This window comes from Scatophagus argus, chromosome 20 (assembly GCF_020382885.2).
Source record: "Scatophagus argus isolate fScaArg1 chromosome 20, fScaArg1.pri, whole genome shotgun sequence".
Classification (NCBI taxonomy): domain Eukaryota; kingdom Metazoa; phylum Chordata; class Actinopteri; family Scatophagidae; genus Scatophagus; species Scatophagus argus.
The window spans coordinates 5,830,627-5,858,251 of record NC_058512.1 but is presented as its reverse complement, the minus strand read 5'-3'; the positions used below and the strand labels follow the sequence as shown (position 1 = coordinate 5,858,251).

At 40.8% G+C, this 27,625-nt stretch overlaps 1 protein-coding gene and 1 long non-coding RNA gene across 4 annotated transcripts; one reads left to right on the top strand and one right to left on the bottom strand.

The window, feature by feature from the left end:
- Positions 1 to 685: 685 nt before the first annotated feature.
- LOC124051577 (lysosome membrane protein 2-like) lies at positions 686 to 17,800 on the bottom strand. Of its 3 annotated transcripts, XR_006841850.1 has the most exons (14): positions 17,393 to 17,800; positions 12,789 to 12,946; positions 11,946 to 12,093; positions 11,560 to 11,751; positions 11,255 to 11,346; positions 10,519 to 10,638; positions 6,461 to 6,639; positions 4,516 to 4,634; positions 4,156 to 4,229; positions 3,988 to 4,039; positions 3,496 to 3,648; positions 3,286 to 3,327; positions 1,385 to 2,979; positions 686 to 1,351 (listed from the first exon to the last, which is right to left on the bottom strand). XR_006841850.1 is itself a non-coding variant. In XM_046375076.1 (13 exons), the coding sequence occupies exons 1-13, from the start codon at positions 17,513 to 17,515 to the stop codon at positions 2,869 to 2,871; spliced, it is 1,563 nt and encodes a 520-aa protein (XP_046231032.1). In that variant the 5' UTR covers positions 17,516 to 17,800; the 3' UTR covers positions 686 to 2,868. The 3 variants fall into 3 exon arrangements, 2 of the variants coding, with proteins under 2 accessions (XP_046231032.1, XP_046231033.1); XM_046375076.1 differs by having other exon boundaries at positions 686 to 2,979; XM_046375077.1 differs by lacking the exon at positions 3,286 to 3,327 and having other exon boundaries at positions 686 to 2,979.
- A 35-nt stretch (positions 17,801 to 17,835) lies between these two features.
- LOC124051578 lies at positions 17,836 to 22,798 on the top strand. The gene is made up of 4 exons (XR_006841851.1): positions 17,836 to 18,050; positions 18,147 to 19,269; positions 21,287 to 21,531; positions 22,387 to 22,798. It is a non-coding gene; the product is annotated as an uncharacterized LOC124051578 (long non-coding RNA).
- Positions 22,799 to 27,625: the final 4,827 nt, after the last annotated feature.

Below are 27,625 nucleotides of genomic sequence, written 5' to 3'. Positions count from 1 at the left end.
AAGAAGCCTGCACATGCAACTTTTATTTGAGTTTTTCACGCAGCATGAGACAAATAATTTATCTCAAAAAGCGACAAAATATACTGTTTAACCATTTTAGGTGTAAACTTAGATAACATTATAGAATTTTCCACACAATATGTTTTACTTTCTTATCCTAAAGTGTAAAAAGAATCACTTTGATTGCAAACAGAATAACAGTGAATAATATTAAATGGAAAACATTTAATTTTACAATAAAAATAGGGGAAACATTTGTAAAATGAGAACAGATTTATGGTGTTTGAAACAAAAAGGATAAAACGTGTAAATAGTAATAACAGATAAATAGATAGATACTTTATTGATCCCGAGGGAAATTCAAATTATTATTCATGGTATTCCGCCATCCTTTGAATCTATCTCATCTCACAAATGCTATCAGAATTCCTCCTTTACTGTTCAACCAAGACAAAGAGTCTAATCCTGAACCAGAACCTAACCTTACAGACCCAGTGCTTGGACCTGAATGCTATGGAGAGGTGCTGTAGGCCTATGTAGGTCTCTCCTTAAGTGATCAGTGCAGATTCAGTCTTCTCTGGCATCCTATAAATTATAAATGTTATATCATATCATCGGTACATTTCTAACTTTAACCTTTGTAAAATAACAGCACCACCAAAAAAGAAACATTTAAGAGACGTGCTTATTGAAACTACTTTTATTTTTGTGTACACAATAAAAACAGTCCTAACAGTCAACATTTCAAAACAAGCTGACAATTAGAAGAATACGTGGTATAGCTGTAACAATGTCAGTAAATATAATCTGCAGCTCAGTTCACAGTTCATAAGAAGCTCTTTGTGTTTTGGTTTGACCAATTTCAGCAATTTAGCCTCTATAACCACAACACTAATGTTGTGTAATACTGTGTTTTTTGCATAAGAAAAGATTGACTAAACCATTCATTCCCGCTCTGATGAATATATGGTGACAGTTACGTACGATTATCGACAAATTTCTTCTATTTTGATTCAGTCTTCTCATTGTACATATTTAAATCGCAGTACACATCAATCACAGATAACAAAATCAAAAATCTCTAGATGAAACATGTTAGAGCTTCTCCACTATTGTCAGATATAGTCATTGTTGATTATTTGAGTGCATGTAATGACAAGCTGATAAGGAGCAACTCATTAACCCTTAAAGTGTGGTAATTAAAAATAATTGCAGTAATTGCAGCTGGGTTCCTCACAGTTCATATGAAGTAATTCTGTAGAAATGATGTATTACACTAAATGGCACCTGACTTCTAAAATCTTCACCAGTCTTTACCGAGAAAGCTGTAGCCTTGTTGAACAATACATCACTCAAGCAGAGCGTTTTCAAAGTGCGCTTTGACCCTGCCAGCTGATTAAAAAAAAAAAAACCCAAAAGAAAACAAAAAACAAAACTTAAACAAAAGTCAGTTGTGAGTTGTTTGGTATCTGAAAGATAGAGTAGCTCTGTTGGTACAACATATTTTCTTTTCATTAAATATATGAAAACTATGAAAGGCTAAATTAATTCAGTAACACTGATTCTTTTAACGGCACAACTGCAGTGTTTCTTCATATTAAACCCTCATGACGTCCGAGTTGCAATCGCTGACGCCTGACACGAAATCAAAATCACAAACACTGAACAAAGGTTTCGCTGGGTGTCATACACAGCACCAACAATGCTAAGGCCTTCAACAACAGCATCAAAAAAGCATCTTTTCAAATGATAACAAGATTAATTAGATTTTTCATACGGCCATGTTAGATAGTACAAACACTTAAACAGGGCAAAAATACAGACAAGACCTAAATTCAGTAGTGTACGAATCATTTCGATGGTTGATCAATGTGTCGCTCATTATGGCACCAGAAGATACTTGTGAAGCTCTAGTTTAAGATGTTCTTCATTCAAACATTTCTACATTAACATTTACAAAAAAAAAAATCAGAAGGACTTCTTATTTTACAAAAAAATTAAAGTATCCAAAATATACAGCGTTTTGTCTGATATTCATTCCTATCTTACACTGAGGAATGTAAGCAGCCCAACACTTCTTCCACTGTATATATACAAAGCTATGCCATACTCTGAATGTTTTTAGGTGATAACACTACAGTGCACAAGCAGAAAATAATAATTGGCCGTGTAAATGTTTTGTAACATTTAGTTTAGGATGAAATGAAAATGACAGAAATAATGAATTTCTCCACAAAGAGATTGTTTGCTGTTTTGTTTCTCTCTTCTTCTGCTTCTTAATATTGTTTGAGCAGAAGACACCCTGAGAGTGATATATGATATTAAAAAAAAAAAAACAAAACTCACAGTTTGTGGACTTCATTGACCCGGTCCCATCACTCCCTGTGCCCTGTTAGATAGCACTCGAGTGCTAAAATCTGAAAACCCGATCTAAACCAGGCAAACAGAGAATGAGGTGAGGCCACAACACTGGAAATCTAATTTAACTCACACCTGAAGTTTAAAGGCTTGTTTGTTTTGGAAGTGCGATCTCCTCTCTGTTCATTAGAGTTTAGATGATCAGCAACTGATTCAGCAACAAAAAAAAAAGGAGCCCTTGATGCACAGCGGTTTCAAATCAATGTCGAATACAGTGTGCTCGACCTGGACTTTAGGTAGCTTTCTATACTTAAAATTAAGTACATCCAGAACATTATGTTTAGGATTAAAAATATGTTCCCCTCCTCTACACCCCCCCCCAATTTCAAATTACAAAGGCAATACTGACAATTTTCTGCAGCAATTTTTTTTCCCTCTCCTGAAAACCCAAATCCCCATGTTTAATTCTGAGGGTTGTCGATATACATGCCCCCTTCTAAGGCTCCCTCCTCAAGCTTGTGCGTCAGCTTTAGGAGTTAAACCAATATAAGTTCCATTTTGGTTGTCTTCCTTTTCCTTGTCACTGACAGGAGAGTAAGAAGTGTCGTCCTCAGTAGACGTCTGCAGTGGGAGGTTAAAAAAACAAAACAAAACAAAAAAGTTATAAGTTGTAATCAAAAGGGATTGATATCCTAGTAATATTTTTACAAATCTAAACATTTGGTAATACTTCATTATGTTACAGTGTTAAAACCAAATGAAAAAGTTTATTGTTCAACACCAGAATTATTTTAGGAGGAGTGAAAGTCATACAGAAAAATGAAATGAAAGATGGATGCAGACAACATAGCGAGACAGAAGCTTGAATATAGCAAACGCAACATAGAAAGTCAACAGATAAATTAGCAAAATAAACAGAAAACTTACAGCATAAAGAGGCTTGGTAAATGCAGTGCGCTTAACTTCATTCTGCACAGGGAAGTTGACAAATGCACAATGGACACATGCACAGTGTCATTAATTTGTGGTTAAGAATTTGACAAACATCACAATAATTACTTAATGGGATAAAGCAAGCAAATTGCGGGCTGTTAATACATAAAACAAAATAGAATCAGGTAAGAGCTGGTGTCGTACCTTGTCTTTGCGGGCCCTGATCAGAAGGATGATGAAGACCACCAGCAAAATGCCACCCAGTGCCACAATGATGAGCGGGAAGTTGGACACCAGCGTGACAATCAGCAGCAGCTTCTGTACTCTCGCCGCAGACGCATCGTCAATCACCACACTCTGTGTGTTAAAACACAATCCAACACATACACTAAGAAGAGCAAATTTTTGTTTATCACCACTGACTGGTTTAGCATTTTGTATTTAATACTTTCCAGGGGTTAAAATTTGGTTCCTTGTGCATAAAATAGAAAATGCTAACAATGCTAAATATTCCTTTTTTAGAAGATCTGCCAGAAATTAATTAGTCAAAACAGATTAAGCATGAATAATTTTGTTCATTAAATATAACGACTTCATAATAATGATGCACTACAATTCACATTCTTTCTGTGTTCAAACCTACTGCAGCAGTTACAGGATACGAGTGTAATTCAGCGTGTCTTCAGCGTTCCTTACCTCATTGAGGAACATGACGGGAAAGACCGTCTCGTTCAGGCCTCTGGTTTTCCTGTTATGGATACAATATACAGAGTGTGAAGCGACCATATGCAGTATGGACACACACAAAGCAGCAGTACAGAGAAATTAACAGTGTTAAGCTTGTGTTTGGGTGCAGATACTCACGGGAATCCTAAGATCCTGCTGAGCAAAACGTTCACCTGTGCTCTCTTGTTAGCACGCACAATCACTCCAGTGGTCTGCACACAGAAAATTAATCAAAATATATTATTAATCTGCCAAACTCTTTTAGGAGTACAGTGATGCCACACTACTACATAAAGGCCACTAGGTGGTGTAGTGGTGCTTTTCAATGTGGAGTGGAACTCCACGCTAATGCATCCAACACACAACGAGCTGCTCCTGCACGTTTCAGCTGTGGGTTTAAATGGACAGCAAGAGCAGCAAAGATGAGCCTCAGCACTAACGAAGCCAGTCACAACTGCAGCATAAAAAGTGCTGATGGACTGTGGCCTGGCGGCTTACCGGGTTGAGGTCGAGGAACGTTTGGTGATGCTCCCATTGAGGGTTAATTCCTTCAATGGCGGCCACATATTTATCCTCTGCCAGGTGAAAATGAGGAAAAGAGGCGACCACTGGAGCACCTGTGTGAGGACAGGAGAAGAGAGGAGGTGAGAGGTTTCGGAGGGGAAACAATAAGGAAAGTGACAACATTAAGCTGAGCAAAGCATGATGTATATCTCTGCTGGAGAAAAAACAGGAACGCCAACCCAACTTTTGTCTGCACCATTAAGTGAGGCAAATGTCAACTATGATAAAATGCATGTGTTTCCCCTTCTCTAATTATGGTTTGGAGACATCTGAGTTGCCACACGCCTCCATAACAACATATAACAGACATTAATTAGCAGGCAATATTAAGACGACCTCAACAGTGTATCTTATCTCAAAGTTGTGATATTTTCAGATTATCTGCTCTGTGAAGACATGAAATCTCACCAATGCAGAGGTCGGGAAAGTAACCAAAGTATACCAGTATTTACATGCAAGTGCAACATTTCCTGTTGTTTGATGTTTGATCCAATCAGGACATGGCAAACGGCTGAACATTTGGCAAGAGTCTTCAAGACACGCCAGTGAGATATGATCTGACTTCCATCGCAGGACATGCAACATGTTACTCAGGACGGAGCTTCCAAACGAAATAAACAATAGGTAGGCTAAACAAATTAAGGGCTGTATCTGATATCCAAATAAAGTATCTTGTTACTCTTGCCGAGTTCCTTCCTCACATTGTGAGCAGGAGTTATTGCTTTACTACAACACTACAACACGTCCGCGGTCAAAATAAGGAACGGTATGGCCGGGTGACACATTCTTGGTTAAGTTCCACCTGTGCAATGTCACACCGAGTCGTTCTGGATGGCTGTCGCTCAGCAAGGACAAAAGTGCTCCAGCTTGTATCTGAGCAGCAGCAACAACAAAGTGAGATGGTGGCACAGTTAGAGGAGCTGATGAAGTGGGGCAGAGGTGACAGTTTTCCTGCTCTCGTGTTTGGCAACAGATGTTTGACAAAAACATTGGATGTCCTTGGTCACCTGAGAGGCTGTTCCTGTAACAGCCCACAAGGTCACGGCAGTGCAAAGGTGCACACGCATATTTGTTTTGGTATACTTAAGAGTGCCTTTAAACGCTGTGTTCACTAATCAGCACCTGACCTAAACATAACCCTCTGCACGCCCTCTTAAATCCCCCTCACCTGAGCAGAATGAAATGAACCTCAAAATGTTTGGATTATTTTAATATTACCACTATTTACTACATTACTACTACTGTTTACATTTACTAAAATAGTATGCTTGATACTTAAATGACCCTTAGCTTCCATTCATCTCAATATGTTATGAACACCACTTTGCAAACTTTAATCCTTCACAGCAAATAATATCATTTCTGTTTTCTACTTTGTCAACATTATTGTTGGTCCACAAATCATGGAAAACATGTTAAAAAGCTAGCATTGTTCACTTCAGGGAATGATAATCCAAGAAATAGAATAAACTGGGCCGTAATCACAGGCACAAAGGTAATGTCTGGTCATATCCAAGGCAGAAATCAGGTGACAGGGCTTAACGCCCCCTCAGTTACTGGGTCAGTCATGGTCAGATGGTGCCTGAGGTGTGGAGGGCTGGAGTGCTATGTCACATGGGTCATTTAAGGAGTATTAAAGCTGGTGATAGTGGGAAGGAAAGGAAAACCTGACCGATACAGAGTCAGGGGTTGACAACTGTGGTGGACAGCAACAAAAATCAAATCTGATCACAGTTAGCTTTCAAACTAAAAAGGTATGTGTTTACTGTAGAGGCCCAGGTCAGAGTGTAAGCACAGACGCTTGACGCCACGAGTTGTGTTTTGAAAGCGGTATGTGAAAGCACGGGTGAGAAAACGCGCTGCACAAGCTGACATTTACCTTTCCGACAGGGACTGACTTTCAGAAGGCCGGTTCCCAGGCACTCTTGTGGGCTGACGCAGAAGCCCTCATTGGCAGGGTTCTCCTCTTTGCTGGCCAACACAGAACGTGGTGGTGTGAAGCGGTAGGCTGGGATTCCTTTCACCTCCACATCCTTCTCAAACTCCACGTAGATCGACCTGCAGAGCGAAGCGAGAACGTCACAGGACAAAATGAAATCAGTATTCTTATTTACGCTCCTTCTATTCGTCTCTGTTTACCGCTGTGTTAACATTTTATCACTCGATTTCATATCAACAATTTATTGCTGTACAGCATGTGCACAATTTGTTCGGACACCAGTTTACAGCCTGAATATTGTCAGTCTGACCTGGGACTGTAAATTAGTCAATTTAATGATACAAACAACTGTTTGAAACACTGTGGACAAAACAGGAGATTACCTGAGCCCATATTTTGGTGCAGAATTACGACTTTAAATTTCAAGAGAAGTTTGAGGGGTTACAATTATGTCCTTTTTTCATTCTAAACACACAGATCCTGCTGTGTAGTGTGGTGTAGCTGTTCCTCTTGTGCTGGGAGAGAAACATCATAAATCTTTCAATTATATTTTAACGTTTGTTGTGTTTTTACAACTTCCAGGAGAATTCCGCTATTGTAAGCAAGTCATCAGTTCTCAATCTGCAGTTCTGCTCTGTTTAGGGAATCCTGACGATTCTCCGCGAGAACAAAGGAGTCTATACAGTGCCTGCCAACTGACCGGGAGGTCGTGGCTCATCACTTCGCAGCCCACCAATTGCGCAACAATACTGTACAGACCTTTCCCTTGACCTTTGTGAGAGAGGCGAAGCAAAAAGCCTTATGTGCTTCTCCACTGTTACAGTGGGAATTAATATTAGATAAGCTAAGCCAAAATAAAGTTCTTTTGGCTCTAAACTGTTTCACTGTGTCGTGCCCAAAATTTGGGAGTCCTGATGAGACGATGCTAAAGAAGAGAGACAGGGGAATTTACTTTGTTATTTAGTATAATGTATAACGTCTACAATTATTTAGTTTGTTAGTAAGTTTGTAGTGCTGCAGAGCCACAGTTTGTCAAGATTTGCGGCAGCCAGAACAAGAGGAAAGACACTATGTTAATTTTAACGACACATCTAAATTCTGTTGGCTCTCAACATATTTATGAAATCCAGCAGAGGACTATAAGAGGCAAACAAGGCCGGCGGCGTGGCCTCGTGGCAACGTAGTGTGTGACGCTGGAGGTAAGGAGACACCGACCAGAGCAACAGTCTGACAGAATGGCTGCCGCTCGGTATAGTACGAACAACCGGCTTGTAGTATGAGCTAACCAGTCATGAACAGCTGCTGCCAGACTCACAGCGCGATTTCACAAGACCCACAGTCAAGGGGGCGTGGAGGTCATGAACTTTTCCTCAGCATTGGTCATGCGAGGTTCAGGATCATTTTGGAAAGCAGATGCAGTGCTGAGCCATTTTTGATCCATGAAATGCAGATATTTTAAATTACTTTGGAGGGAAATGTCAATACTAACACCAGCACTGATGTGTTTCATTGATGTGCATTCATATCAGTTTAGTTTAGAGCTCAAAGTTTAAGTGTTTAAGTGTGCATGTTCAGAAAAACTTGTTTGTGCTACATGCTAGTCATTGTTTGTTTAATCTTTTAATATTTAGAAAAGCGTTGATTGTCCAAGACTGAATATCACAGGATAACAACTAGAGGAAAGATTAACGTACGCTAAAAGACAAGTTGGTATTTGAACAATGACACCTGTTCACAATTCGTCAAAATCCCTGGGTTTTTGTGGCTCAGATGTCAGTTACTGGATCAAAGAGTCACCACCCCGTCAGGTCACAGATGGGAATTCAATCGCTTTTTTTTTTATCGTATGGATCCGTCCCAGATGTCATTTAACTTAACACATGTGTTAACACAACATGGTGTTGAGCTACTCTGACAAGGGCTTAAGCCTGAAAAAAAAAAAAAAAAAAGAAAAATTCAAGCAAAGCTGTCTGTGTGAAAGGTTAAAACGTAAGTCTCAATAGAACATTTCCTCTTTAAGTTATGGTAGCACAGGAAACAGGGAGGGAGCCTTCCCTTTAGTCACAATAAGACAGACAGCCATGATGAGGCCACCAGGCGATGAATAAGTAGGTGAAAGTGTAATCACTTCGGAGTCCAATCAGAGTCAAAGGTACAACCATACCACTGTAACAGATTCTTTCCATGCTCAACAAAAAGGGGAAGACGCCTGCAGCAGCTTGTGTTTTTTAAGGTCAAGGTTATTTTCTAAATTAGAAGCTCTCATAACCAGTGGGGTTTTGTAAGTGAAGCCAGCAGACTTCGCATTTACACGATGAAACTCCAAGGAACTATTCATCAGGTCACTGTGTTAGAAGCAATTCTCCTTTATTTCTCAAGCACTGAATGAAGAAATCTTGATACGAAAACTCCCCAGAGGATCTTCCTGAAATCACAACGTCCTTACGAGCATTAGCAGTAAAAATGTCTTGCCAGATACTTGACATGGAATGCATCATGAAACTTATTTGCTCCAGCTGGTCAAGAACAGAAACCACAAGAACTTCTCTTTCCCACTGCTGTAAAAATGAGCTCAGCACAAATCAATACAGTGCTTTCATGGTTTTTCTCTCTTTGTTTTAACAGTTGTCCATCCCCTTCTTCCTTATCTTCCATCACCATTTCATTCTTCTTCAAGTGAGCCTTTCCATAAAGTGTTTCCTGGAAATTGCCATGTTAGTGTTTCAAAAAGACTGCACAGTATAGGCTGTAAAGCCTTGGTGCAAAAACAGTCGTCACCTGTGGTGCCGCTTGTAAGTGATCAGGATGTTATGATAACAATGCATGGGACCCAAGGCCTGTGAACATATTTCCATTCCAGAGATATGAAAGACCCCGTCCTGCTGTGTGGCAAACAGAATCCCAATGTTTTCAGGCCAGCTCATGTACCAGGAATAGACATCGCCTCATAACCTGTCACAACCACACCATCCTGAAGTAAAATATCATGTATGGAACAAGAGCTAACAGTGGGACAAACTGGAGAATGCAAATCCCCGTTGTCTGTGGTGACACATAATATAACTCTTTGTACTTGAGTCAGGTGAATAGTGGCCTCACATTTAACTGCCAACAAGATTAAGAGTTTATAGCCATGCTAGCAGCTCTGTGAGATCGTGGTTAAGCTGCCAGTATGCTTTTTCAGAGCTGTTTGACGGATGGAACAACCTCCCTGCACATATCTCCAACAGACTATCAACAGGAGATTGTTTTGGTGGAGGGCAGACTTTCTGAAACAGACTATCTGACATTCACAACCACTTCACACTGTGATTAGACACACCCTTCCCGTCTAGGTCTAACACAGCTATTTACATCGGTTATCGTTATCCCCATATTTAAGAGTTACATCATATCCCCTTGCTGTAGCGATTGGCGGTCTTCACTCAACCATAGCAGTCCTGAACAACTTTAAGCGCTTGTCAGGTCTAATGAGACTGAAAAACACATCGTAGAACTTGTTCTATTCAAGCATAACCTGACTCATAGTGCTAACATACTCACAGTGACAACTAACACCGAGTTAAGCGTGTTAGTTCCTAATATTTGCTAAATCTCAGACACAAAGTACAGATGAGGCTGATGGGAACGTCACTAGTTTTACAGGTATTTGGTCATAAAGTAGTTTTGACCTGCTGGTGGCGCTAGAGGTAAAGTTTCAGGGTCACCAAAGCCATTAGGATTCATCCTCCGGGAAACATGGGTATCTGTACCAAATGTCATGCGAGTCCATCCAACAGCTGTTGAAATATTCCAGTCTGGACCAAAGAGGTGGACCAAGCAAATGACCGACATCGCCGTCTATGAAGCCATGCCGTCCGTGAGGTTACAGATTAATGTTCTTACTGGGATATTTACGCAACAGTAATTAAAATGTTTTGCTCTTGCTCACATGGTTAACAAATCTTCAAGTGACACCAAATGGGAGCAGTCGGCTGCACTGTGGTGCAAAGATGTACCTGCAGAGGTCTGGAGTGAAGATGTAAATGCGTTCATCCTTGTTCAGCAGAGGATGGAAAGCGCTGCCATCTGATCCATTGATGCTGTTGCTTTGGTCAGATGTCCAGAAGGTCAGCTTGCTGAAAAAGGGCACATTTGCAAAAAGCCTATTTAAAATTGAACATTTAGACAATTAAAAAACACAATATTCATGCAGAGGGTATTTCTTTGGCCACTGATAAAAGGTTCTTGGAAATTATTTCTATCTGCAAAGCAACTGAAAAGGTTTTTCGGTCTGAGGTACCATGCATTTTAGACAAAAACAGAATAAAAAAAACAATATTGTGGCTCTTTCTGGCAGGAAAAAAAAAAACACTTCCAATGTCAACATCAGTATCATCTTCATCTTAATAGCAGTACATCAAAATGAAGTGTTCTGAGGATCAGACAGACTTTTATCTGAAAGTCACCGTAAAAAAAAAAAAATCTTTCCCAGGAGTAAGAAGGGCAATTAGAGACTACAAGGGGAGTTAGAGAATAAAACTGGATAAGAAGGGTCACAGGATGTGCTGCCCTGTGTCCTCTAATGTGGGCAACAGTCCACACCAACAGACAAACAGACATGGTCTCTTTTTACTGGCAAACAGCAGTAGATTTGGGAAACTTTTTAAATCCAAAGGTTACCCAGGGAAGTTTCATTGCAGTGGATTAAAACAGAGAAGGGACTGTGTGTTCGTGAGACTGCAACAGTGCTACCTTTGGCCTTGCCATGTTTCAACGAGGCCATAATCCATGTAGTTCTGCTGCCCAGTGTGGTAGACAAATTCCCCGGTGTTACTTCCATTTTTCTGAATAGATCCAAAGATTTAAGTCATTAAAAATGTACTCATGTTTTCAGAAACACTGAAATATTCTGTCACAGAAGATACCAGCTGCAGTGATTTTCAGAGTGACTGGATTTCATGACAGAATTAATCAAAAAAAAAAAAAAGAACTATTAGAAAAGAACAGCAATCCAGCCAAAGTTCATCAGCTTTCATCATTTGCAGAGCTGTACATGCCTTGTACATGAGGCCAAAGATCTTTTCCACCTCAGGACTGGAAGAAGAGACGCGGGCCAGCAAGGGATCCTCGTAGCCCCACAGCAACTCATCCACAGTGCGAGTTGTGAAGAGACCGCTCCCGAAAGAGTTCATCCAGATGGACACCAAGTTGGACTTCCAGAAACTCCCTTTCACCTTGGTCATTACAGCCTGGAGACAGGAGGTGGAGCAGAACAGAGAAGAGATGAAGAAGAATGAAGGGTGAGGTAGAGTGAGGTGGTGGGATTGTGGAAACAATACACAAACTGCAGAGGGAAGTTACAGAAGAACACACACACCCCACTTTCCCCTACTAGGATTTCCACTTTGCTCTACTTGTATAAGACCTTAAGTTCATCACTCACCCAAGCAGGGATGTTGACGGTGGTGATGTTATCCACAGCTGGGTCACCCACAGACCTCTCTCTCAGGAACACAAAGCTTTTGGTGTTGTATGCGGACACCTTCGTGCCATTTTCCACCATGCTGACATTGTCTTTATACCTGTACTCTCTGGGAAAAACATATTCAATAATATATTTTTATACATTTTTCTTGAAGCTCTATAGGATCGCTCCTGTTGCAAATCAGTTATGTGAATGAGTGTAAATGAGTATCAGAGTATCAGCTTCCTTCCTTTCAACGTTTGTTTGAGATTAGGTAACGTACGCAGTGGTAATTCACGTGACGGGGTAGATTATGTTGACATGCACTGTGGCTGCTGTAGCATTTATACTGTTTCAGCAGTGAACCTTGATATTTATTTAAGGGTTTCAGTGGGAGCATTAACAAGCGATGACAGACTGGACAGCGTATGAAACAATACACTTGGCGGATAAAATCAATGCTTCTGGCAAATCTCTAAGCTTAAAACACGAGACTTAAGTAGACCACAACAGAGGAAGCAGTCAGGCTGATTTCACTTGTTCGGTTTGCAAACGCGCTGAGCAAATAACAGGCACGTTTCAACAGCACCACAGAAAGAAGCCTCGTTTGAAAAAAAATAAATAACTAACTCGTGCATGAGAAAAGGTTTTTTTTTTTTTTAATTACTTCCTGCTCTGCAAAAATTAATTTTGCACTGTGAAATAAATACCCAAAGTTCCCATATGCAAGTCTGCGTGCACACATCACCTCCTGCACACGCAGCAACATCAGATATTTCAACATGTCAGATGTGAGTACACCGAGGTTCTCTCGCATCCCACCTGTAGGTGTAGGGTCCGACCTGCTTGACCACTGGCTTGGCCCCTTCAAGGAAATTATCCACATTGGTCACATTGAAGAAGAAAAACTCCATGTAGACAGGAGGGGGAGGGGTTTTCCATGACTCGAACACACGGCTGCCCTCCACCAAAACAATCTCCTGTCGAGACATTAAGAACGTGTAAGTGTCAATCTAAACATAATTCATTCAGACAAATGCATGTTCATGGTTGTGAAAGGCAACATCTCAGTTAACTAAGTAAAATAAAACAAACTCCTGCTTTATATATGATTTCACTGTAAGCAGAAGTGTTTCTCTTTTGAAATGCATTTCAGTTGGTGATACACTTGCTGCAAAGGCTGCAGAAAGTTTTACAATAGCGCACACATGTTTTGAATCTGGAGTTTCCACAATCTTGTCCTAGTAAAAACAACCCAGAGAACAAAAACAACCTTGGGGGGTCGCGGAGGGGGGAGCTGCCGTCTGAGCGTCAGACAAGAGCATTGGCTATACACATGAATAGCATTAGGGGAGACCCCTCCACAGTTTCATTGTCAGCGGTTGCCAATGACAACGGGCACTCAGGGAGAGCTGCTGACGCGTCATGTGATGGGGAGGGCTGGATGCCTGCTGGTTGCACAGGACCGCAACCTTAATGATCTGAGCCACATTCCTCTGGACTGAACCTTATGAGGCCCTGGAAGTCCAGCACGGAAACAAACCCGCACCACCCTGTTTCACCGTATGCTAGAAAACTGCCAAAAGCATTGCTTCTGGACGAGGACAGCACCATTTCACTGCAGAAATCTTTTGAGGATCCTGAAACACAAGGAGCGGGAGAGAAAGGACGAGGGGGACGAGGGGATTAGTATTTCTCTGACAACACATCAAGAGGAAATCTCTCTTTGGCCTAATTGTGTCAGATTTGTGTTAAAGTTAAAAGCAGTTCTCTCCAGTATGAAATAAGCCCGACGGAGCTCAACACGCAAACAAGGCCCATTATTTCAGGGGAGAACAGAGCGACTCCCCCCTCCTCTCCTTGGGGTCCCCTCTACTTGTTCAGAGACAAAAGTCTAACTGAGTAGCCAAGGACAATAAAGCTGTCACCTTAGATTGAGGATGGAAACGCACGGCCTTTCGGTGTCGTCCTTTCATGCTTTGAACAATCAATATGGTAACCCTCCCAGCATGCTACACGAAATACGGCGTGGAAAACAGGAACAGAGAAACCCTCTTATCTCCGTACTCACCACTGCTACTCTTACACCACTCCCCATTTGAAAACACACGTAGCAGGTGAATACACAAATACACATACTGCTAGTTCTTTGATGTCGAGACAGGCAAATACATAGATGTGAATAACGCCGGGCTCAGCAAGAGGTCATTCGCTAACTCCTGCAGGTGCAATGCACAAGCTTTGCATACTCTAAGTGGGTTTGCCTCAGTAAAACCTAACAAAGCTCTGCCAGCTGAACTGTAGTGCTGCCATGCTGCTACTGAAAAAATCTTAAAGAGTATGAGTTAGATTAATTAAAAGGTAATTATTTAAGGATTATTTTAAGGCAATAACAGCTTGTTCATTTGTCTAGACTAAATTTGCCCAAATAAGCAATCATGATTTCACTCTGGCCTTGACTTCCATGAATTTTGTAAGATTGTCTGCAGAAACTGATTACAACAGAATTTGTTGACCCCCTGACCTTATGTTCAGCACAGTCATATCAAAATATTCCTTTGTACAATGCTGTCTATGACAAGGACCACAGTGTACCAGAGCACAGACATTCTTCCCGTTGTTGACATGTTGATTTTAACGACCCAATGGCCTTTCCTTTAATGTCACTGTTTTTATTGCCACTACCTGTAAAACTTTGGGAACATAGCCAAATCATCCATGTGTTGTGTAGAACGCATTCCCGGATTTCATTTTCTAGCACAAAAACTTTGCATTGTTGAAATGTTACTGTGTCAAAGATTTCAACTCTGAAGGAAACCCAGTCGACAGTCAGCAGGCGGCTGCTAACCCGCCATTTCTAGTCTAGTCTTTGCAAAATTACAACATTCCCCATCAGGGACAAGACCATCCCCTCATCAGCAGGTCATTGCTTACTGACATCTCTCTTAACTCACATGGGAGGCTGGGAGTCTGCCACCCCAGCCGGTTTCCCAATAAACCGAGCAGTGTGAAAGAGGCTTAGCACACAAAGAGCGACTACTGCTGAGTAGGGCATCCATGAAATGAGATCCTTCATGCTGGTGCACCTGGGGTAAGGGAGTTACGTGATATGGCTGAGATAAATCATATAAATCATCCTGCCAGAGGAGATAGCTGCATGTGTCTACATGTGTGTCACACCCACACACACACTTTTTTGTATTAAAGTTAAGAATGGACTTTGAACAGATTTGATAACATACATCTCTGTATTCATGTGATGCCACACTCTTGACAGGCAGAAGCTATTTTGCCAAATCTACTTTGCTTGGGTAATATATCTTGTTCCTCTGTCTCTGCACGTATAAAACTGTGTAGGAATTAGAAAGGCAGCGACTGAGACTAAAACATTTGTAAAGGTTCCACAACCTCTAGTTTTCAACAGATTGAAAACTTAAACCTACTTAAACATGGTTTCATTCATTAAAAATGATCTTGCTTCTCTAGGAATTGGGTCATCAGAGTGCCCACTGCAGCAGTAGCCTTAAATTACACCTTGGGTTAATGATTAACAAAATTCAATGAATCACTTTACTGTATGTTTGCTTTACTGTGGCTTTGACATGTCAACTGTCGCCCATCTGGGATAAAGTCAGCATGTGTTAGTACTCTGTAATAGTCCCCTACACACGGCAAGTAACAATTAACTGCATTATTAATTGATCTGCTGATTGTTTTCAATTGTTTTTATTGTCTATAAAATGTAAAAAAAAGTGAAAAATGCTCATCTGGATTTCTCAGAATCCAAAGTGAAGTCTTCAAGTTGCTTCTTCTGCCCAACTGACAGTCCAAAACACAAAACTCTTCATCAAATTCCACAAATGACTGACACAATTAATCATTTATGAAAATAACTGGCAACTAATTTTCTTTCAATTAACTAATCAAACTTATGCAGGACAAAAGTTGGCACCAATCCATCTAAGAACAGCTAAAATCTCCCAAATTCCTGCAGCCACAACCTCTTCTATCATCTTTTAAAACACTATGAACAACAACATAACACATCTGAACAACGTAATTTAAGACACCACAAGGTTTTTCCTCCTGCAGTATTTTCTCAAATTTCCCGTAATTTTCAGATGTGTGTGCATAATTAACACCTACTCAAATGTTTTCTAAGTTAAACCACTGAGTTCATGCTAATACAGATGAACCCACTAACCCAGAATCACTCAACTCTACCTGATTCTCTTTTGTTTTTTTTTATTCCTGTTACTCACCTGCACAAAGAGCTTTTGACTCAACACTCATTGAGCCCCATCAAAATGTCTTAAGGGTAAACTGACAAGTCTAAGAATAAATATTGTACCATAAACAAGACTAAACTGTCAGCGTTGAATATTTTTTATTTCATCAGTTACTCCTGCAGCAGGTAAGAAATGAAATTATTTGAGGAAAGAAAGTGTTAAGTTGATGTAATGAAATTAATCCACCAGCGTTTGACTGATGTGATCAAAATAAACCACAAACATCATCCCTGCACAATATTACATGTATGATTAACTCACTGTTGTTGTCTCTATGAAAGTCAAAATAGTTTGTGACTGCATTTTCTTTCAGTTTGACATTTTCAGCATTAGGCCCAATTCACACCACTAGAAAGTCTTGTAACCTGACCTGACCTGAGTTTGACAAGGATGAGGGCGCGTCACATGATATTGAATATGAGTCAACAGTAAATTTCACGCCTGCACTGTTATCAGAGTAAAGTGAACCTTGTGAGAAGGCTTTGAACTTCACCAATACAGTCTAAAACATTGGAAATACATATATAAAGGACATTACTGCAAACGTACAGCGCAAAAGAGCAACAGCATCTAAAGCAGGTTTTATAATTCTGAGAAAATGCTTCAATGAGGCTACCAAACCGACCACATACATGTGGCGAAACTGACGCATGTGCATTTGAGTTTGCTTGTGGTTTGCCCAGCCGTGTGTGTGTCCTCAAAGTCGCAGCGCATTGAACGTGACAGCCACCCCAGAGGAGCCACTCCCTCTGGGATGCTACACACACCAGCCATCACTGTACTGCTTCACCAAACCACACACTCCAGTGACAAGCACCAACCGGGACAACTCAGGAACAGACAAACAGCAGCAGGTGACACAACAAAGTCTGGCCTGATGCTGATCGTCTAGTTGGCACATCTAAAAAATCACAATGCAGCTTAATTTTTATCCAAAGATCTGACTTATCTGTACTCTAACGACTGTTAACACTGACTCAGTGCAGCCTAACAAAGTAATAAGTTTGCAAACATGATCTGATCGAGGCGTCAAGGCAGTGAGGTCAAAGGGGGAAATGCGTAAAATGAGTCATTCAAGCCGCCCTACATAAGCACGTGCTTTATAAAGTGCATGGGATGATTTTTTTTTTCTTTTACCTTTTTGAGGCGGTTGTGCATAAACGTGCGGAACACATGAGACACAATTAAGCCGAAGCCAGAGACCAGCAGGAGAGCCGAGATGATCCCGACCGCCGGAATCGCGCAGGATCTTCGTGTCATGTTTGCAGCCGCTCGCAACCCAGAAAAGCGGCGCGGAAAACTCCTTGAGATTGAATGGAGAGTAATGAGCTGTAGCCTTGCACCTCCTCCACCTCCTCACGCTGCTTTCCGCTTTCCTTTGTTTTCGTCGAGAAGTTGGGCACAAGTGTCTCCAGGGGCAGCTGAGTAGTAGCGGAGATGTTTAGTTTGTGCTCTCGAGTCTCCAAGTTGCTGCTTGGAGTCTGTTCACTTGTGGTTACCAACGACGCGACCACGAGATTCAGTCCCAAAGTCGCGCCTGCAAGACAGCTATATATATATATACATAAAAAAAGCAGCCACGGCGTATTTGTACGAGGTCTCACCCACCCGCCCACCGCTGTAGGAGGACGCTGATTGGTCGAGACAGTTTGTAACCCCTAGAGCCACGAGTATACGCGTATTGCGTCGCGCCTCCGCCTGCGGTCGCGGCTGCTGTGACTTGTGAAACAACTATACGGAACAAAGGGAGCGCCAGCAGGCTCAGACAGACAGCTGAGTTTAGAGCGACTGCAATGTCAGCAGCTGAGCATGATTATTATTATTATTATTATTATCACTATTATTATTATGCTGTGCGTTAAAGTTTACTCTGTGCTGGTGATGATGTTAGGGCACAGAGGAACAGCCAACAGTTAACCTGATGTCTGGTAACCACCAACCCACCGCGGGACTGTAGACCTGAACGGACACATCAGATTTGAATCCATGTTGGGTATTTTGCCAAGCGGATGGATGGATGGAGGGGTGCGAGTGACAGGTGCACTCAAAACGTCCAGCAATACATTGTGCAAACAAGCAGTGGTGGAGGAAGTGAGGCAATTCCGCTCTGAATATGCGTTCAAGAACTAAAAGTACTCATGCAAAATGGCCCATTCCAGGATGCGATCTCAGTGATAACTACTGATGCTTTTAAGACTTCATCACTTTCATGTCGCGGAGGAAAAAGCTGGAACACATTTGATGCCACGTGCTTTTCCTCTGCAACAATGGTATTGAAGTACTACATGATAACTAAGCACGATCAGGGTGCACTGTGCTTTAGTACAATTTTAAGATACTTGAACTCTCGTGTATAGACACGAGACACATGGGTTGTGGTCATTGTTGTATATTTATGCACCGGTATGGACCTAAGTGTATGTACATAATAGTTTAATTTACGTATCTTTGTTCATCTTTGTCGTCCTTGTTTTTGACTTTATTTTTCTTCCTGTGTATTGTTTTGGGTTAATGGTTAAGTTTTGCTGAGCCACACACCAGAGTTGAATTCACTCTTTGTGTGTGCATACTTGTCCTTGACCTAAAACCAAAACTGATTAAGCATATTTCTGTTCTGCTACGTCTTTTTGCTATTTTGTTCTTCTTCTGCGCTACATTTAAGGAAAAAATTATACAATTTACTTAATTTATCGAAAAACTAGTCTCACAAGCACTTTGCAGATTGAAATTTTACACAGGCCTGCAAAACATAAGCAGTTTGTAAAATATGAGGCATTTATATAAATTAGCCAACAGCTACAGGTTTTGAGAAAGTATTTTATAGTGTTCTGTCAACTATCTAACTTTAACTTTAACTCTACTATCCTCAGCTCCTTATCAGCTGACACATCACAAGCATTTCACCGCTTTAATAGCATGAGACACTGTTAGACCTCACCGCTGACACTCGACACCGCAGATGGTCTCAAGCCTTCAAAACTGCACACAAGACAAGAGGAAGTGCAATCACGAATGTGAGTGTGGTTTCCTCAAATATCAGTTTGAGGAGGAGGCTACTGGAAAACTGTTAAGCATGAGACTGACTGACTAAAAACGCTCTCATCTAACAGGCTCTGAATTGTTGACTCATCCTGACACTTTCAAACTTCTGCATTTTTGATAGTGAACAGACTGTACAAAGGTGGAGGATTAAAAATGGTTTTTGGCTGCTGTAATCCTTCCTCTTCTCCGCGGTGACAGTGTAGTATATTGAGGACAAAATCCACAGTACTTGTTCTGTGTAAAAAAGACTTGTAAGACTTCAGCTGTTTGACTCAAACAAATCAAGTGGTATGTCCTCCAAAGTACATTTTCTTCTTTTTAGTGTAAAATCTCTCTCGTTTGTGTTACCATTCGCTGCTCACAGCTCAGTATTGAAACATTAGCATAAAAACAAAGAAAGAGGGGATTTATTTTTGTACTACACAGACTGTAACCTTGGAAAAATATTTGATTTGTTTCCCACATTCGCTTCAGTTTAAACTTGCAGTGACAACACAGCACTGACTCATTATCACATTTTAAGCTGATATTTGGCAGATAATTCTCATTGCTGCAAATGACCCCTTTCAAAATGTCACTTCTCAAGAGGTTATCATAAAATTTTTGTTGGCCTTCAGTGTGGTTTGTTGGTTTCAGTGTAGGCTTACATATCACAATGAGTGAGTATTGCATTAAGACATGAAAAAGAGTGAACTTATCCTAACAACAGTGATGATAACAGCAAAAGAAAACATTAAGACACAGTCGCAACCTGGCTTTCTTTGTCTATAACGCACAAACTGAAAAAATAGACACTGTATGTTGTACACTCTTGAATATCTCATGCATATGTCACTAACCCTTTTTGATCAGCTACTTTCCTGTGTAAGTCCTGAGGGTATATTTATTTTATGGTTGCAGCAGCATTAAAAATACAAATAATGCAGCAGGTAAACAGGTGCAAAATGCAAACATAAACAAAACATACTACATTTTCAAAGAACAACCCCATTGAGGAACAAAATCAAGAACCTTTTTCATCTGCTGACCTAATTTTATAAATAGGTTATAGGAAATATATCCATTGTTTCACGCTGTCCCCTGTAATTTGCATTCAATAGGGTATGGTAGCCTAAAAGTCCGTAATAAACGTAAAACATAACAGGAAAACGCAATCAGCAGAACACACAGTTTCAGTAGGATGTTGCTCTTTTGAATTTCCATTGTGTGAGGAAACAATGTATGTAATGGGTTGTCTATATGTACAGTTTAACCACAGAAGACTTCAGTGATGGAATATTCAAATTGGCTTTTGTTTGTTTTTGGCTTTGGTTTGAAGTCTGATTGCAGTGAGACAGTAAGTTCACCGGTCATATAAAACAACTATTATTTAACTTTTAAATGATGTAAAAAGAATACTTTTTTAATGTTCACCTACCAGTAACTCTTGAGTACAGAAGAATGTGTGAAAATCAAAGCAGCATCTTGGGGTTAAAACTATCAACTACCAAACTAGACAATCTGCAAAAAATTAGACACAGTGTGCCATCTATTTGTCATATGTTTGTGCCGAAGAATAGATGTGGAAATGTTTTTATTGTTTGTTTGTTTGTGTATTGTCTAAACTGTGCAGTTAATTTTGCTCCCACGTAATATTCACAACCACCGTTCTTGCCACTCTGGCTTGTGACTAAGTCAAAGGTTGAACGAGTGGGCTTCTTAATAGTCCTGAACTCCTGTGAACCTATTTAGAGTCGTGGGTCACACGGGTCCTCTGAGCAGATGGTTTCGGTTGTTGCATGTGTTCAGTAGCAAATCAAAAGGAAGATCATGGCCTTGCCCCACAACTGTGGAATAACTGACCTCTGCACAGTAGCCTTTTTGGTTACATAATCCTTATGTGTCTGCCACAAATGCTTTTATCTTATTTTAGCTGTTAAAGTTGTAAATCTTTCATAGTGGTTAAGTTATATTCTTAAAAAGTGTTGGTTTTTCTCTCTTTCTTGTCAGGATGTTGTTGAGAAGCTGGTTCCCCATTAGAAAGAGATTCAAAGAGAAAATACTCAGTTCAAACCATGAAACCAGCCATGAAATTGGTGGTTTCCATATGAGCCAACTTCACTCCACGCTCTGACAGGGTTGGTCTGTTTTTTACATCAACATGCTTGGAAGACAAAGCCCTGATGGCATGACATAAGAGATCACCATCAGCACAGGAGAGCAGGAAGACAACATCTCTCTCTTTCCTAATTAAGGTGAAAGCAGACACATACATAATGCACTGCCATGTTTTTGTGCTCTCAGACATTTTGGCACAATTCTCACAGGGGTTAAACATGTTAATTTAAGCCCACAGGACAGTTGAACGTCAGGGCACACTGCCAGTCTATGATTAGTTCGGTCATGGGGGAGGGTATAGAAAGAAGATGTTTACAGCGTAGTCTTCATGTACACATTTGCTGCTGCTAGTTACAACATTTTGGTTTTTGGTCATAAACTAAAGCTCTGGGCTGGACAAATTCCTAGTCTGACCTAGATAAAAAGAGGGAGGATGTCCTCACTGTGGAACTAAAAGGAACATCACAAGAACAGCAAGGTTGTTAGGATACAATGGATATCTGTACCAAATGTGGCAGATGTTGTTTACAGGATACATGAAAACATTGCTGTTTCTTCTTGAAGTTTGTGAGTTTGTGATGTGTTTTAGAAACATTTTTTGCTGTATTTGTACAGTATCTCAACATACGAACAGCAATCAAATAAATCAAATGTTATGACAACAAAAGAAAGAAAAGACAAAAACGGAAAGAAGAGAAAGGAAAAAAATCTGGTGTCTGTGCCTGTGACACACCTGTGATTATCCCATCCATTCATTTCATTCAAACTGAATAAAACGATTGGACGGCTTAGCTGCCTATCTACCTGCCTACCCACGGACACAACACTTGTTTTCATTGCACATGACTGGACTTTTCCATAAGAACAGGCAGAGCTATAGCTGCACAAGAGCGGCATAACCAGGTTCGCTGGTGTTTTCTTTCTTACCTGTGAAGGAGACATTAGGCATTTGGATATTGAGGTCTGATCAAGATATTTTTCGTTCTGCTCAGTTTCAAGGAATTTGCTCCTTTTCACACATCATCAGAAGCACTTCTTCTTGGGTTTTGACTGAGGGAGAACATCTGTTGCGTGACAGTCAAAACATCTTAAATCATCCTTCAAAAAGGACTTGGAAATCTCACTCCTCTGTTGGTGATTCAGGGACACAGCCAAGTCTTTATCAGTCATTATCAGCCCAGAACACCACAAGAAAACTTCCCAAGAAAGATGTGAAATGTGACGGTGTGATTGTCTGCTTTATTTCTTTGCTACCATATGCTTGAGTGTCATTTCCAAGCTACCGTCCAAGAATCTGCCAAGATTATTTGTATACTACAATGCAATCATTAGGAAACTCTAGACAGAAGGGGAAAGAGTATCACAGTTTAGTTCATGGGCAGGAATAATCATAATAAGAAACACCGCAGGGAATTTAAAATCTCAAAGGTGTTTCTTATTATGATTATTATGATTATTCTCTAAGGTATTTTGTTGTACTGAAGTCAGGATTTAAAGTTTCATCACCACACTCCGTCCGTGCAATGCGGGAATGTCCTATACACCAGCTCTGCTTGACTTTGTGACCTTATCGTTCACTACACAGGATGTATCATGTCCTTGGCTTTGCTGTGTACATTTATCTCACTTCCCAATGTTTTTCCACACAGTTTGAGGATTAAATATAGGAAACATCGGAGGGGACTACAGAACACCACACCCACCACAAACAAAGGTGGCAGTTGTTCAACAGGTTGATAATAACACCACTGTCTATTATATGGCCCTTTCATAGACATTCAGTTGTTTTTCTAAAATTGGGGAAACAATAATGATGTTTATTAATATGTTACCTTTGTTTTTATAATTGTAATTACACTCTACATGGGTGAACGGTTTTTTATTACCTCATACTCAGTCACTTTATGATATTGTTTGTACTTTGTCCCAGCTTGGTCGAGACGCCTCAAACAGCTGGCATTATCGTTACCAGCTGTCTGTGTTTCTTATTTAAACGTTCTATGGGCTTGGTCTTGTGACCAATTGTGCTCAGTCTGTTCAAAACAACAGCTTGAGCATATCAGTGTACTTATCTGCTGTACTTCTAATAATAACATTCACTGTGACAACATAATCGGTCATTTGTGTATGGTACAAATAGACAGTTTGAACGCCACACTTTTGGCAACTGCACACCCATAGCCTAACGTAATAACAACGTTACTTTGTCATACTGATATGATTTGTCATTGTCAGATATTGGTAAAATTCTCTTTAGTGGATGTGGTTTGCGTGGTGATATAATAAAATGTTAATTTTCCTGCAGTTCGACTGCTTTACCTGCATATTCCCAAATCATTGCAAAAAAGCTGCGGCTGAATCTTCTCTGTAATAAAACGTTGTGGATGAGACGTTTATGGAAATGTTATTCTGCACAGACAGTGCCAAACAAATTGTCCAAACTCAACATTTCAGTGGGTTTTAAAAGCAAAAGCCACGCGTTGGTTTCTTGTTCATAGTGTGTCAAAATATAGTGTCATAGTTTGCAATTTTCAAATATTTGCCTGCTCAGAGTTCAAGCTAAAATTATGATACAAACATGACGCTCTCGGGGAAGTCGTTCTTCTAAACTGCCTGTCTTCAACAACAAATGTTTGAATAGTAAAAGGAAGTATTTGGTGAGGTGACTCAGAGTTGACATTTGTATTATTCCTTGCTCACATTATTACTCCATGCAGGCATGGAGGCAGATACCCTGAGGAGAAGGATGCCTGCAGGTCAGTGAAGTAAAGAAAAGTGACATATTTTGTCATTGGAATGTAAGATGTCAAATGTAAGCCAGCTTCATATTGTATACAACTACCGACCCTAAACAAATACTGAGGTATAACTGTCACTGAAACTTGCATCTGTCAATATTAATTGCTAAAATGCAAATATCTAGCAAATAACGTGAGACTATCTTGAAAGAATTTACTTAATATGACACAGCAGCTGCAGGTGAGTTTCCCTCCTATCCATCCATTTTCTTATCCGTCATACTCACAGAGAACGGGATTCAAACCTGGAGTCCTCTTGCCATGAGGCAACAGTGTAACCCCTGCACCACCGTGCTGCCCATGACTCCTCCCCTCCACAGCTGTAATTTGGGCGTAAAGTTTAAAGTTTTAACCAAAGGTTTATTCCTTCTAACCTTTTATGCTGATAGTCAGCCCTCAGTCCAACGTAAAATGAAGTCCATCATAATCGGAGCATGAATGTGCTATCTGATGTTCTAAGCACACTATGAATCAGATTTGTATTTAGACTTATTAAGTGTACATTTTGTCGTCACGGTACAAGCCAGTATTTGTTTATATTTTGCAGGAAAAGGTAAAAATTGCTGAATCGCCCATTGGGAGCTGTATAAAGTTTCCTCTCGTGCTAGTCCATGTTGAGGCATCTTGCTGTTTGCCAACGAAACTGTGCAGGGAAGACATCCTGGGATTGTCTTTGTCAGGGCAAAAACGTATTCTTACTGTAAGTGAAAGAAAGGGGACACAGTTGTTCTTCCTAAAAAACAACAGGTTTATTTTTAGGCTCATCCAGTTGAGCATCATTTACACATGACACTTGCTTTGATTTAAAGAGGAAGCTGCGCTGACGCAAACTTAACTGTCTCACTGGCTTATTCCTCTTCAGAGTTGCAAACAATCACATTTTATGGGGGAGTATATTCATGAAGAGGAAGCATGTGTGTATGTATATAAATATATTTTAAGGGTCTACAATAGTGACTAAACATCCTTATACCTGAAGCAGCTCAGAGTTACACATTTTGATGACAATAATCCCAAGGTATATAGACAGCTAGTTAAATTTTTCCCTATAGGTTAAGGGACCTAATAAAAGCTGCCAAAGACATTCCTCTTTTATTGGAGGGAGCTTTTCAAAGTTCAGCCCAAGCGTCACTTCACCTGCGCATTTCATAGTGAGTTTTGGAGTTGATCTACACACTTGGAGGTATTATAGAGATAATTTAAAGATCTGTGCAACTCTGCTTTAACATTACTGTAAACTGTTTGTTATTTGTCCAGAAAAAGGCCCAGCAGAGGTTGCCTAAGGAGCTGCTGATCAGCCATCATTCAGTCTGTCATCTGCACTTCCATCATTGTTTGATTTGGGTGAGCTACCCAACGTGATAGGGCCAGACTGCAAAGGGACAATTAGGGCTGCAGAGAGGATCATTGGAGCTGACCTTCCCTCCATCCAGGACCTGTACAGGTCCAGGGTCAGGAAAAGGGCAACAAAGATCCCTGCAGATTCCTCACTTCCTGGTCACAAACTGTTTAAACTCCTTCCCTCTGGTAGGCGATACAGGTCACTGTCTGCCAAAACCAGCCGGCACAAACACAGCTTCTTTCCCCAAGCAGTCGCTCTGTTGAACACTCCGAAACAGCCCCCCATCCTGGACATGCACTGGACTTTAACATTCACAAACATCATGCTCATCTACCTCATTTACTTAACAATACAGTATCATTATCACCCGTATATTGCACAGCATTGCCTTGGTCTACCTAATCTTAGTCTACCTACACTGCCATTGCAATACTCCACAGATTCACTGCTATTGTACTGTATATAATATTTTTTCTATTTTTCTATTTTTTATCCTTATCTTATTGTGTAAGGATACAACAGTAGGACCTATTTATCTCCCTCTGTGTTCTTACTGCTAGGTGTCTGTTTTGTACTTGCAAAGTCTAACTGGAGTCAAATTCCTTGTTTGTACACACAAACTTGGCCAATAAAGCTGATTCTGGTTCTGATTCTGATGCATACACAGCCAGCAGAGGGCAGCAGGACCCTGCAGTTCTTGACTTGTCCCATCAGCCTCTGACTAGCAGAGCAGTAAGGTGGCTACATTCACTCTGATTTTGTTGCATTTTGCTTGCCTCTTGGCAAAGTGTCATTATTCAAACAGTCTGCCCTTTAGTCTGGGGTGCCTCCTCTGCTGGCTCTGAACATGCCTAAGAAAATGCACATGTCAGAGCTGTTTACTGAGCTGAAAACGCATCCCTGAGAAACAAACTACTGTGACTCACAGCCTGCACGTCTGTATTCCCACTGTAGTTCACCAGTGACCTTCACCCATCCCCTAATGACTGGGGGAGAGTTGAAGCTGTTGATGACACATTGCCTGGAAGTGGAAACCGTGGCTATATTTTCAAGTGTGTGGGTTGGAGATGCAGGGGAAAGATTGTTTGGTGGTGATGGAGCAAAACAAGGAAAACACTGATGCACACTCCAGCATCATCTCTGAGATCAGCGGGGAGGGGAAAGAGGACAGAAAACATTCAGACCTGTATGGGGGATTAAGAACAATCCCACAGGGGGGTGGTACCTCAGTATGAGCTGTCAAATTGAAGTTTGTCTTTGAGTGTTTTGATTCTGAATGTGGGGCGTTTCAACAGCACATTGAGCATGCCTGGTGGAAAACGTGCCAGAGAGAGAGCTGTAAAAATTATGTCTCCATTCCAGCGCCGCCAATGTTCGACGGATCACATAGCCATGTGCACCTGAGGGTAGATGATGTGCAGAAAAACAGCCAGGATGAGTCTTCCTCTTACACCACCACCACCATCATCACCGCAGGCCTTCATCAGCTTTCTTCACGCTGGCATCACCACAGCAGGCTGGGAGCCTTCATCAGCCCCCTGACGCGTGTGCATCATCAGGCATTCATTCGAGACAGAGCCCTCATCTCAACAGCTTTCTCTTTCAGTCCAGCCCAGCCTGGATATCTGTGATGTGTGCTGCAGATATAAATCTGTTCACGGCTGCTAAACTGACCACCAGAGGCAAAAACATCACAAATACCTGCAGCTGATGCCTGAGTATCTTTACCTGGAAAACTGTTAAAGACTTTAGAAGGACAGTTTTCTGCTTCCCATTTTGCAAGTGCTTAAATCACACCACACCGACACATGAATCCAGAGTTTACTGTGACACACAGTGACTAAACTAATTAATGTGGCTTTGTGTTTTCATGATCAGGCACTGGAAATGTACAGCATACATGACATGAAAAAATGTGAGGGCCACAGGATTAAATGATTAATTGGAAACCATTGGATTAACAGGTTAATACTACACTAAGCTTGAGACTGTGGGTACTTCTGAATTCTGAAATTCCTGCTCATCTTTTGTGCTACCGAACAGTTTCCAGTCTAGATCTGCGACGCTGCTGCCTGAAATCGATCGATGGAC

Excerpts from the sequence above, each read along its gene's own strand:
- LOC124051577 (XM_046375076.1), bottom strand. The coding sequence starts at position 17,515 with ATGACACGAAGATCCTGCGCGATTCCGGCGGTCGGGATCATCTCGGCT. Across the intron at positions 10,639-11,254 it reads GAAACATGGCAAGGCCAAAG|CAAGCTGACCTTCTGGACAT; the intron begins GTAGCACTGTTG and ends GCCCTTTTTCAG. Across the intron at positions 3,328-3,495 it reads TCAGGGCCCGCAAAGACAAG|AATGAAGTTAAGCGCACTGC; the intron begins GTACGACACCAG and ends TTCCCTGTGCAG.